Source organism: Echiichthys vipera (genome assembly GCF_963691815.1).
Source record: "Echiichthys vipera genome assembly, chromosome: 11".
In the NCBI taxonomy this organism is placed as follows: domain Eukaryota; kingdom Metazoa; phylum Chordata; class Actinopteri; order Perciformes; family Trachinidae; genus Echiichthys; species Echiichthys vipera.
The window spans coordinates 3633329-3645965 of NC_139836.1; the positions used below are offsets into that span (position 1 = coordinate 3633329).

Below are 12637 nucleotides of genomic sequence, written 5' to 3' on the forward strand. Positions count from 1 at the left end.
TGAAATGCGATACGAATGCAATTTAAGCACTTTTCAATCCTTGAAAACACATTAAAATCCAAGCAATTTCAAGGATTTCAAGCACGTGTACGAACCCTGAATGTCGTTCTCTTCCAACGCCGTTTCGTCGAATCTCACAAACACGAGAGCGGAGTTTTAGAAAAATAAAAATACGACTGAGACCGAAGCCAAACGTGAACCGAAGCAGAACCGGAGACTCAGGTTCATTTACAGGTTACGTTAAGTTCCCGTTGTGGAAAAAAAGGCCTGTTGGTGATGCGTTCAGGGACCTTGAGTCTTTTCTGTGCCGCAGGCTGCGTTCAGGTCACCTGCGTTGGTGATGCGTTCAGGGACCTTGAGTCTTTTCTGTGCAGCAGGCTGCGTTCAGGTCACCTGCGCTGGTGATGCGTTCAGGGACCTTGAGTCTTTTCTGCGGCGCAGGCTGCGTTCAGGTCACCTGCGTTGGTGATGCGTTCAGGGACCTTGAGTCTTTTCTGTGCCGCAGGCTGCGTTCAGGTCACCTGCGTTGGTGATGCGTTCAGGGACCTTGAGTCTTTTCTGCGGCGCAGGCTGCGTTCAGGTCACCTGCGTTGGTGATGCGTTCAGGGACCTTGAGTCTTTTCTGTGCCGCAGGCTGCGTTCAGGTCACCTGCGTGGGTGATGCGTTCAGGGACCTTGAGTCTTTTCTGCGGCGCAGGCTGCGTTCAGGTCACCTGGAGGCGTTTTGTGGTGGAGATGAAAAACAGATGCGGGTGTTTCGGAGGTGACAGACGTCTACACAGTGTCCTACTCCTCATCGGCCACCAGGGGTCAGAGGTTTGTTTTTTCTGTTTTTTCTTTGATCTGACCCCGGACCAGTTTCTCCACGACAGCTTCAACTTCCTCCAATCAGAGAGACGGACAGGAGGGGGGGCGGAGTGGGGCTCAGAAGGGACCGCCTCCCCCCGGTCAGAGCGCCTCCTGATTGGCTGTCAGGTACTCCTCGGCCCTCTTGTGAGCCTCCAGAGCTTTGATGGTGTAGACGTCCTGCGGCAGCTCCGACTTCCTCCTCATCAGGACCTTGTCCTTCTTCAGGTCCTTCGTACCCTGAGGTGGGGGGGCGGAGAGAGGGGATTCATCAACTGACTCACTGAATTATTGATTGGTTGATTGATTGGTTGATTGATTGATTGATTGGTTGATTGATTGATTGATTGGTTGGTTGATTGGTTGATTGATTGATTACCTGTGAGGCTTCGCTCTCCACAGTCTTCTTCAGCAGCTGGATGTCTTCGGCTGTGGGAGTCTCTGTTTCCATCGAGTACACGGCCACAGTGCTGTCGCTGTACAGCATGTACTGCAAATACACACGCACAAGAGTGTTCACGTTAGACGAATGTTTCAATATTAAGCGACACACTTTACATTTACTGTTATTTAATACTGACTAAGAAAGCACAACTCAACGGTCTTATTTTCTGATAAAATGTCAAAAGAAGTCGTAAAAAAAAGTCAAAGCATAGTAAAGTGTAAAAAAAAACAAACGTAAATTAAGTCAGTGTACTTTGTCGTAAAAAAGTTGGTTGAAGGGTCAAAGCATAGTAAGTTGAAAAGGGTCGTAAAACAAATCAAAGTGTAGTACGTCGTAAAAAAGTCAGAAAATAAGTCAGTGTACTAAAAGTAAAATACGTCATAAAAAAGTAGTAAAAAAAATCCGTAAATTACGTTGAAAAAAGTAGTAAACAAGTCATAGAAATGTACGTCATAAAAAAGTCGAACTAATGTCAACGTAAAAAAAATCGTAGTATAGTATATTGAAGAAAGTCGTAAAAAAAGTCAAAGTAATGTACGTCGTTAAAAAAAATCGTAAAAATAGTCTTGTATGTCAAAAAAGTAACTGATAAACACTCAATATATATGACTATATATGAATAAATATGACAGATTAAAACCGACTGACCTCGTCCTGTGGGTGGAGTCCCGGGCGGAGGGGGTGGAGCCTGTTGCTCTGAAAGAGAGGAACGTAAAGTTAAATCACCACAACGATAATAAGGCAAAAAAACACGTTAAAAGAAGCAAGAGGAAATAATAGATTCATCAATAATGTCTGTTAAAATGAGTTAAAACTGGACTAATGAGAGCGCGGACGGACGGACGGACAGACGGACAGACAGACAGACAGACAGACACACACACACACACACAAACACACACACACACACACACACACACACACGGACAGGTGAGCGACGTACCTGTGGGTTCTGTCGCGCCAACTCTTCGATCTTGTGCCAGACCTCCTCTCTCTCCTTCAGCTTATATTTCTCTCTGCAGACGGAAAAAACGTGTTTGATGAGTTTACGTTTCAGAGAACAGACGTACGTGTGTGTGTGTGTGTGTGTGTGTGTGTGTGTGTGTGTTACTTCTGTTTCTCGGCCTTGTACTGCTGCGTGCAGTCGTCAAACAGCTTCTGGTTCATCTCCATGAAGAGCTTCAGAGCGTTGTAGATCAGACCGTGGATGGTCCTGAGGAACAAGAGGGAAGGTTTCATCACGGCCACCGCGGTACGATGCGCGCAGCCACGCACAGAATACACGGGGTGAAGATTGATGCGTGTAATGCGTGACAAAAGTTCACAAACACGAGTTTTCCGTCGTTAGGGATGAGAATCAAACACAAAAACACAAAAGTGGCGAGCTCACCGCGAAGCACAACACAAACACAGCGAAACACAAATAACACAACACGTAACAACTAGACTCAGGAGAAATGATCGCTGCTAGTCCGTTTGACTGACACTGGACCAGCTTATCATTCTCTCTCCTGTTTCCTAAGTGACGATGTGACTGGAAACATCTGTTCCGCGCACGTCGCTACAGAAACAAAATGGCGCCTTACTTGTTCCAGTGGCTCTTGGAGTTCTTGTAGAGGGCGGGAAACATGATGGGAAGGATCTTGGCGGCGTTGTCACTGATCAGACTCATGATGTACTCGTTATTCCAGTAGTACAGAGCTCTCTCTGCCACCTGTACACACACACACACACACACACACGCACACGCACACGCACACACAGATAAATATAAGTCACCATAGTTTATATTTATGACGTTTGACTTTAACTTGTTTCTTTGCTCGATCGACTGTAACCCTAATGTCTTCTTTATCCATCTTTACCATACAACTCACTTGTCTGACTAGAATAAACTTTAACTTTCAAAATGGAAAAAGAAGACGTTGTTTCTTTGCTCTCAATTTGTCTTTAAAAATCAGACTGAAAAATCCTTGTATTTGAAAATAAACCTGGTTCTGGTTCTGAGATGGGACCTGATACGGGGGCGTTTAAACCCTTTAACCTCCAGAAACAGTCCTTTATTTCATCTCATCTCATCTTCAGCCTCTTATCCGGGGTCGGGTCGCGGGGGCAGCAGCTTTAGCAGGGGACCCCAAACTTCCCTTTCCCGGGCCACATTAACCAGCTCTAACTGGGGGATCCTGAGGCGTTCCCAGGCCAGTGTGGAGATCTAATCTCTCCACCTGGTCCTGGGTCTTCCCCGAGGCCTCCTCCCAGCTGGACGTGCCTGGAACACCTCCCTAGGGAGGCGCCCAGGGTTCATCCTTACCAGATGATCCTGAACCACCTCAACTGGCTCCTTTCAACGCAAAGGAGCCGTTTTAAAAACATTTATTGCAACTTTTTAACAGTAAAAAAACACTGGTTCTGTTTCAGGTTCTTGCTCTGAATCAGGTTCTGGTTCAGGTTCTGGATGTAGTTCAGGCTGTGGTTCTGATCTTGAAGTAATGTTTGGACCCGATTCTGGGTTCGTACAGATCTACCTCCTGTTTCTGTGTTAGGCAGTAGCCCGGTTCTGGGTCTGGGTCTGGTACCTGGAAGTGCGGGCTGGACACACACTTGGCGAGCTGTCTGAAGAGCGGCTCCTGGACTTTCACGAACTCTGACGGCTCGATGACGTCCAGGATCTCCTCCAGCTCGTTCAGGAACATCACCTCCTTCGGACTGTGCGTCTTCGGCCAGAACTTCAGCAGACCCATGATCACCTGTGTAAGGAGGTCAAAGGTCAACGCCATCGGGACGCCACTCCATTAACTCCTCCTTCACAGCTGGGTTTTCTCCATCGACACGTGAATGTGACTCTGGGACAATAATTCTTTTTTTTAATATCACATCACCAGCAGAACATTTTGAGTGTTGTCATGGAAACAGGAGGGACGTCAGCAGCTGACTCACCGGCTCCGTCAGGCTGCTGTCTTTCTCCAGGAACTGGACCACACAGTACGCCAGCTGCAGAGAGACGGACAGATTCATATCAGAGAGAGAGAGATAGAGAGAGAGAGAGAGAGAGACAGAGAGAGTGAGAGAGAGACAGACGGAGAGACAGACAGAGAGAGATAGAAAAAGAGAGCGAGAGAGAGAGTAATATCAGACTGGATGATCAGTAACAGACAAAGAGGGAGGGAGAGAGAGAGAGAGAGAGAGAGAGAGAGTGAGAGAGACAGACAGACAGATTAATATCAGACTTAGAGAGAGAGAGAGAGAGAGAGAGACAGACAGACAGAGAGAGAGAGAGACAGACAGACAGAGAGAGAGAGAGACAGACAGACAGAGAGAGACACAGAGAGATAGAGAAAGAGAGACAGAGAGAGAGACAGACAGACGGAGAGAGAGAGACAGGCAGAGACAGACGGAGAGAGAGAGACAGGCAGAGACAGATGGAGAGAGAGAGAGAGACAGAGAGAGAGAGTGAGAGAGACAGACAGATTAATATCAGACTTAGAGAGAGAGAGAGAGAGAGAGAGAGAGACAGACAGACAGAGATAGAGAAAGAGAGACAGAGAGAGAGACAGACAGACAGAGAGAGAGAGACAGGCAGAGACAGACGGAGAGAGAGAGACAGGCAGAGACAGACGGAGAGAGAGAGACAGGCAGAGACAAACGGAGAGAGAGAGACAGAGAGAGATAGAAAAAGAGACAGACAGAGAGAGAGACAGGCAGAGACAGACGGAGAGAGAGAGAGAGAGACAGAGAGAGAGAGAAAGATAGAGAGAGAGAGAGAGACAGAGAAACAGAGAGAGACAGAGACAGACAGCTCCCGCAGCTATAGAGCACAGGGTCTGTTTAACGGTCTGTCCAAAGACAGATTTCAGTCTCCCCTGTTGCTCACGGGGGAATTGTTGTGTCTCTGTAAATAAACAGGGCTGGGTTGAGGTGAGCGTCTCTGACCTGCGGGTGGTAGACGCTGAGGGACTTGACTTTATGGAGCGGCAGCAGAACTCGGATCAGGAACATCTTGTGTTCTTCTTTCAGAGGGAGAGCGAAGCCGTTGATGATGCTGAGAGAGCAAAGTTCATTTAGAAATGAATAGGGAGCGTGTGTGCGTGTGTGAGTGTATGTGTGCGTGTGTGTGTGTGTGTGTGTGTGTGCGTGCGTGTGTGCGTGTTACCTCCCCAGGATCTCCAGCAGCTCAGCGATGCCGTTGTGATGTTCTGTCTCGTAGATAAATCTGTAAAACAGCACCAGTTAAGCCCAACTACTTGCAATGTGCACGTCTGCAGCGTTCAGACCACGGAGACGGTTTATAGTCTCCATAGCAACGACTCTCTGTACTTCTGTTCTGACCTTTGACCTTTTAGGCTAGTTTTTCGTAGCTGGAAATAATTTGTAGCATTATAAAAAATAAATGAGGACAGAGACAGTGAGAAACTCACTATAGCTCTAGTTGTGACGACACTGTTCTGGGTTACGGCTGGAGCTCTCTCTCTCTCATTCATTGTATTGCTTGCTCGACCCACTGTCTCTCGCTCTCTCTCTCACGCTCGTTAGGCCTCCGATTGACTGATTGGCTGTTGAAACAGGCGTCTCGTTCTAAAACCAGCTGCTGCCGATTTAACAAGCTATGACTAGATATTCGTAACCACGTGGGTCAGTTCACATCGCGGCAACTCTCCCGTGCGACGCTCGAAAAACAGTTTCGTTGCGAATCTTTGGTCTGAACTGAGCTTTAGTCACAGACCGGGAACACTGAGTTAGCTTCAGGTGACTCGTCTCTAACTGTGGCGCTGCAGCTTTAAAGTGTCAGTCCACTGTAAAATCACCCCACGGTCTTTTCTTTCCCGTTAAGAGTCCCTAAAACAAAGCAGCAATGGGCTCCTTCCTTTGGGACTGACTTTGGTAATCCACTTGAATGGACTTTACTATGAGAGGAGCTGGTACAGGGGCCAGTAGGTAAGTCTTTAAAACACTCTTTTAATAAACTCCGGGTTCACTAACTACGCTGTTGCTGCTTTGTTTTGTGTGTAGGGACTCTTCTCATGCTGCTGCAGAGGTTTGCTGTTATTTTCAGCAGCATTAGTGGTTAAAAAAGACCTTTGAATGCCTTCACTGTGCTGCCCCGAGCTAATCACTGTTAGCCATGTCCGGCTGTTAGCGACTCTCCAGGATTTCTCAGTTAATAGTTGATACATGAAAAAAAACTGTCTTGATGGCTGATTTGATGTGTGTAAGTGCAGAAAAAGACCCTGGGATGATTTTGCGCCTGAATCGCACGTTTAAGACTCTCCCGCCTCGTTTCCCTATCGTGTGTGTTCATAACGACACAAACCGAGCTGTGAACCGATCACTGCGGCGACACTGAGCTGTGAGTCGTGTGTCTGTATCCGGACTTCTGCTCGTGCTCTGACCTGTAGAAGATGTTGTTGATCTGGCGGCGGATGTAGGCGCGGAGGCCGAGGAACTTGCCGTAGATCCGGTGGAGGATGGTCTTCAGGAAGTCTCTCTCTCTGGGATCCTCGCTGTCAAACAGCTCCAGCAGCTTTAACGCAAATAGAAATAATTACTATTTCAGCAGAGAGTAAAGAACGGTATAATTCAGACACAAAATGTTTTATTTATTTACACATGAAGAGGTTCAAACTTCCTCTTAGACACAAAGCATCAGAGTCCCTTCAAACTAACGATACTGAGACGATACCGTGGAAAACTAAAACTTCATCCAAAGCAATGGGATAAAAAATAAGATGACAGAACATGGAACTAAAAATGATTTGTTTCTTATTATTAATTAAAACACTTAAACTTATAAAGTCAAAATGAAAATATCTTTCTGTAAAAGCTGCTGAGTTTTAAAGCTACCTCACATGTTCGGTTCATAAAGTAAGAGAATCCCACAGTAGTGCACTAATGTACGACTAAAAAGACCAATGTACTAATTTAAATTATATAAATAATTGACAAAAATGATTGACTTAAATACATCATTCATAACTGGTGTTGTTGAACACCGGCGCATGTTCTTGTAAAGTTAATGTCTCCGGTGTAAACTGTTTACAGACAGATTCGTGTGAACCACTTCGGTTAGCTTTAGCTTTAGCTTTACCCCTGAATGCCTCGTGAGGAAAGTTCACTTGTCACAAAATAAGACACTCGCTTGACTTAAGGTCACATCCTGGAGATGTTCATGTTATCTATCTCTAACCTGCAGCTCTCTGAACTCTTTGAACAAGTCCGAACATCCGTCAGTTTCTCCAGGTTGGTCTGAATCGATTTAAAGCAGGGGTGTCAAACTGATCCAGTAAAGAGTCGCTGTGACTGCAGGTTCTCAGTCCAACCGATCAAAAACACACCTGGTCCAACAAGTCAACCGTGTGGAGGCAGTTCAGGTGATTGAGTGAGTCGAGTCAGGTGTGTTCTTGCTTGGTTGGACTGAAAACCTGCAGCCACACGGCCCTTTACTGGATCAGTTTGACACATGATTCAAAGCATCGTTAAGAGACGGCTTCGTGGCTACGGTTTAGCTCCGTGCGTGTGCTTATAAACAAGCCTAGGGCGGTCGGCAGGAGCCCTCGTGTCTGCCACTATGAAACCACGCCCACTCTGGCTGCAGGCAGTGATGAAGCAGAGAAGAAGCTGCACACAGACACGCTGCCCCACAGAGTTCATAAAGTACCGATTCTAACTGTGATGAAGTCTTACAGAATGCAGACTGGCTACTCTGATTTGTAATCGCAAAGTGTGCATCGGTTAGAACGTACTCTATAAAGTTCCCCCGAGACTTAAGTGAATGAGGCAGCAGGAGACAGTCAATCCCTTTATGGTGCTTTAATCCAATATTAGCAGTGTACACAGTTGTGGTGTGTTTGTGTGTGATTGTTTCTCTGGACGCACACAGAATCACGAACGGCAAGTTGACCGATAAAAAGTAGCAAACACAACTTCTGCCAGCCACACACTGGTCTCACTGCCGTCAATCTCCTCTTCTCTCTAAAGCAGCGGCACTCTGCCCATTAGAGTGCGTTAGCGCCCCTAGTGGCTGGATCTGGCTAAATCGCCTGCTCTGTGACGCAGCCTTCAGAACACTAATAAAACGTGGACTAGTATTGTTTCTAACGGCTAGTATCGGTTTACCGCGCGACACTGCTTCAAACGCACAGAGTAGTAACTGTAAAATGTGGTCAGAACTTACCGACATCACAAACTTTTGGTCGATGTATTTCTTGGCGACGTTCGGCTGGAAGTCCGGAGACTCCAGGAAGCGCAGGAAGAACTCGTAGACGAGCTGTGGACACAAACGCAACGACACGTCACCACAGCGGAGTCGGCAGCTCATGACACAAACGCTGCAGCAGTTATTTAGGCATTTATTAGTTTCTTATTAACAGACAGACATTTTTACTGCCACTGTCGCACCTGCAGGTGAGGCCAGGCAGCCTCCAGCGTGGGCTCGTCCTCCTCAGGATCAAACTCGGCTCCCGTCGGGTTCGAGGACGGAGGAAGAGTCCGGAACAAGTTCACTGAAAACTGAACAAACACAATTAAATTTAATAAAGTAAAATATGGTTTCATTAAATTAAATCAAATCAAATTAAAATTAAAATTTAAATTTAAATTTAAATTAAATTAAAATTAAATAAAACAAACTAAAATTAAATTAAGTTTAATTAAATAAAGTAAAATATAGTTTCATTAAATTAAATCAAATATAATTAAAATGAAAATTAAATTAAAATTAAATAAAACAAACTAAAATTAAATTTAATTAAAAAAGTAAAATATAGTTTCATTAAATTAAATTAAATCAAATTAAAATTAAATTAAAATAAACTAAACTAAAATTCAATTCAATTAAATAAAGTAAAATATAGTTTCATTAAATTAAATGAAATTAAAATAAAAATTAAATTGAATGAAAAAAAATTAAAAGTTAAACCAAATAAAATGGAAAAATTAAATGAAATTCAATTAAATGAAGTTAAATTAAATTAATTGAATTAAATTAAATTTTAATTATAGTGGCAAATCATAACAAAAGTTATCTCAAGACACTTTACATATTTAATAATAATTATAATAATAATTAAAGTATTCATATACAGTATTTAAACAGCAATCTTGTGCACACTGTTACAACGAAAACCTTTCTTCTAACAGGCTGTGAAGTTGAACAGACCCGGCTCTATGGAGGACGCATCAACGTGCTTGATGTACCGACGTGTGTGTGTGTGTGTGTGTGTGTGTGTGTGTGTGTGTGCGCACGTGCTCACCATGAGGACGGCCTCGGGGTAGATGCACTCGGTCACCACGTCACTGTTGTGCGTGATGTACTCCACCATCTCGTTGAGCCCGGCTCTCTTCACCTCTTTGTACTTGAGGTCGCTGAGCGGGTCGCTGACGAAGTCGAACAGGACGCAGCACTGACGGAGCTTCTGCACAAACAGCTCCTCACGCTCCATCATGGGGGAGTCTGGGGGGGGGGGGACAGGAAGGGGGAGGTCAGGAAACACCACAGAAGAAGACCGGACACCTCTTTAACACGACGGACACGACGAGGAAGGTGAAAAAATGTGTTTATATTTCAATTCGATCAGATTTTAATCTACTAAGGTCGTTTGTTTTGCAAAGCTAATTGTTTTACAGACGTAACAGCGGATAAAAAACAACAATAAAACAACAGCGGTGATAAAATAGAGTCAAAGAAATGAATTAAAATGCACAGAGAGGGATGTTAAAGCACAGCAGCATGTTAAATATCCATATACGCTTTAATATAAATGCATATTTTGCCGTCAGGATGCTGGTTTTGTTTTGTTTTTGTGTATATGATGATATTATTTAAGGCTTGGTCGACTAACACTCATGTGGTTTTGTCCAATAAATTGAATTTAATCGTAAGTTTTTTACTCAAAATCACCATTTTAACATGAAAAAAACATTAAAAAACACAAATCGACTGAGAGGGGGAGCCCTTATATTATAAGCACATACCTGAAAATCTAAATAAACACTTTAATATGAATAAATCGATGTTCCTTTAAGCATTGATGGTGTTATCAGACCTGGTTAGTGTTGTTACCTTTGAGCGCAGGCAGCTTCTGCAGCTCCCTGTTCTTGGTGAGGCTGAAGCGAGACGAACTCTGCCGGCGCTCCTTCTTCACCAGCTGAGGACCTCCGGAGTATTTGATCTTGTTGAGCTGAGTGGGAGGAGGCGTGCTGTTGCTGGGACGCTTATTGCCGCTCTGCTGCTGCTGGGACTGCACGCACACGCACACACACACACACGCACACAGGTTGAAACGCTAGGATAGGTGATGATCAGATTTACCTATTTATTGGTTGAACCACCCCCGTCTTCCCTACTGGACACATCACGAGCACACTAAACTTTGATTTCCAGCAATTATCGATGCAGTGAAAGACGTCTTAGTCGTCTTGATTAAATGCTGCATGGGAGCTGGATGCTCAGTGACGTGTCCTATAAACGCTGCTGTGTGCGCGGTGAACAGCGGCGGCAGTGTCTCAGTGTTGCCCCGCAGACTCAGACACAACATGTGAGCCTCTAACTCAGTCATGTGTTGGAGGAACCGCAGACCGTTTTAGATTTAAACTCTCACCTCGTCTGAGTTCTCCGCAGCAGCATCTTTCACTCCGCCGCCGCTGCTGCTGCTGCTGCTGCTGCTGCCGCCGCCGCCGCCGCCGCCACCACCACCACCGCCCCCGCTGCTGTTGCTGTTCTTCATGCTGCTTTTAGCACCTTTGGTCGTTTCCTGTTCACACGCAAGAGAAGAAATGGAAGCAACATTTAATAGAAATATTTAAAAGTGTACTTCAGTTTAAAGATCAGTCTGAGATTCATTGTTTCGTCTGTGAAAAGTAATGTTTACTGCAGATTTGGTCGATGAAAAGATTCAAAAACAGTCGACAAGACGCACAAAAACTCAGAGGTCTACGGAAAGATCTGGAAACAAAGCCACGCATCGCCATGACGTCATCAATGCGTGTGACGTGTTACGGCGTGATGACGTATAGGCAGCAAGAAGCATTCTCCGAGGCCCAGGTAGTGTGAGTACAAACGGGCCTGGAGGGGGGGACAAGGACCCTAAAGCACGGGGCACGGGACGGAGGCACAGTGGGAGTGCGCCCTGAGACATCTAAAGATTTTTCACTGTTTTCTGAAATTTTATAAACCAAACAACTCGTCATTTTTGTGTAGTTTTGTTTTGGTAATCACATTAATCAATAGAGTAATATAAAAAAATGACAATCTCAATCCAAAGGCTACATGGAAGTAAGAAAATCAACGTCAACAGTGTTTAAATTCAATCAAACAGCGCACGCATGCACGTACGCACGCACTCATGTTAGGTAATTTGCACTTTACTCCTGAGACACTCTGTTTTTACATTTTACCTTTTTGATGCTCATTTGTTATGTTATATTATTTATGTTATCTCATAACTATTATCTTCTTATATATTATGTATATTTTGATATTGTTACACTTTGTTATTGTTATCTTATAATGTTATCTTAATTGTTATTGTCTTATATTGTAATTTGTATATTACATGGTTATTCTTTTTGTAATCATTATTGTATATTCTTCTCTTATTGTTATTGTTATCTTAAATTGTTCTTACTTTATTTTTGTTATCTTACATTCTTATTGTTTATTGTAATTGTTATCTTATATTGTTTTTATCTTATATTGTTATCATTTGATGTAACTGTTATCTTATATTGTGTTGTATTATCTCATACTGTTATCTTATTTAGTGTTATCTTATTTAGTGTTATCTTATTTAGTGTTATCTAATATTGTTATATTTTTATGTAATTGTAATCTTTTAATGTTAGCTAATAATGTTCTCTTATTTGTTATTATCTTATATTAGATTCAAGATCTTTATTTATCCCAAGGGAAATTATTGAATTATCTTATATTATCATTTCCATATAACATTGTTAGTTGTAATTGTTATATTATATTATTATTGTTTTTGTAAGTGTTGTCTTATATTATTACATTAGTATCTTATAATGTTATCTTATCTTTAACAATGTTTTTGTAATCTTCATTTGTTATTATAATCTTATATTATCTTAGGTTTTTTGTAATTATTATCTTATATTGCTATTGTTTTTGTAATTGTCGTCTTATACTATTATTATTATTATCATATTATAATGTTATCTTATCTTTAATTATGTTATTGTTTTTACTGTTTTAGTCATTTTCACTGCAGCAAACTGGAGCTCCGTCCCATGTTATCCTTGGTCGGCTTCGCATATTCCCTGTCTTAATGCGGACACACACACACACACACACACACACACACACACACACACACACACACACACACACAC

The 12637-nt window shown here is 43.3% G+C and overlaps 1 protein-coding gene across 1 annotated transcript; it reads right to left on the bottom strand.

The window, feature by feature from the left end:
• Positions 1–853: 853 nt before the first annotated feature.
• ppp2r5d (protein phosphatase 2, regulatory subunit B', delta) lies at positions 854–10947 on the bottom strand. The gene is made up of 16 exons (XM_083922813.1): positions 10885–10947; positions 10347–10524; positions 9538–9737; positions 8684–8794; positions 8460–8552; positions 6679–6809; positions 5442–5501; positions 5222–5330; positions 4229–4282; positions 3868–4038; positions 2878–3005; positions 2403–2504; positions 2235–2307; positions 1940–1987; positions 1226–1336; positions 854–1086 (listed from the first exon to the last, which is right to left on the bottom strand). The coding sequence occupies exons 3-16, from the start codon at positions 9727–9729 to the stop codon at positions 949–951; spliced, it is 1521 nt and encodes a 506-aa protein (XP_083778939.1). The 5' UTR covers positions 9730–9737; positions 10347–10524; positions 10885–10947; the 3' UTR covers positions 854–948.
• Between the last annotated feature and the right edge of the window lie 1690 nt (positions 10948–12637).

Bases quoted from the DNA above. Each gene is read 5' to 3' on its own strand.
- ppp2r5d (XM_083922813.1), bottom strand. From the start codon at position 9,729: ATGATGGAGCGTGAGGAGCTGTTTGTGCAGAAGCTCCGTCAGTGCTGC. The intron at 5,331-5,441 runs GTAACACGCACA...TTGCTCTCTCAG, and splicing joins CTGCTGGAGATCCTGGGGAG to CATCATCAACGGCTTCGCTC. The intron at 4,039-4,228 runs GTGAGTCAGCTG...CTCCTTACACAG, and splicing joins ACAGCAGCCTGACGGAGCCG to GTGATCATGGGTCTGCTGAA.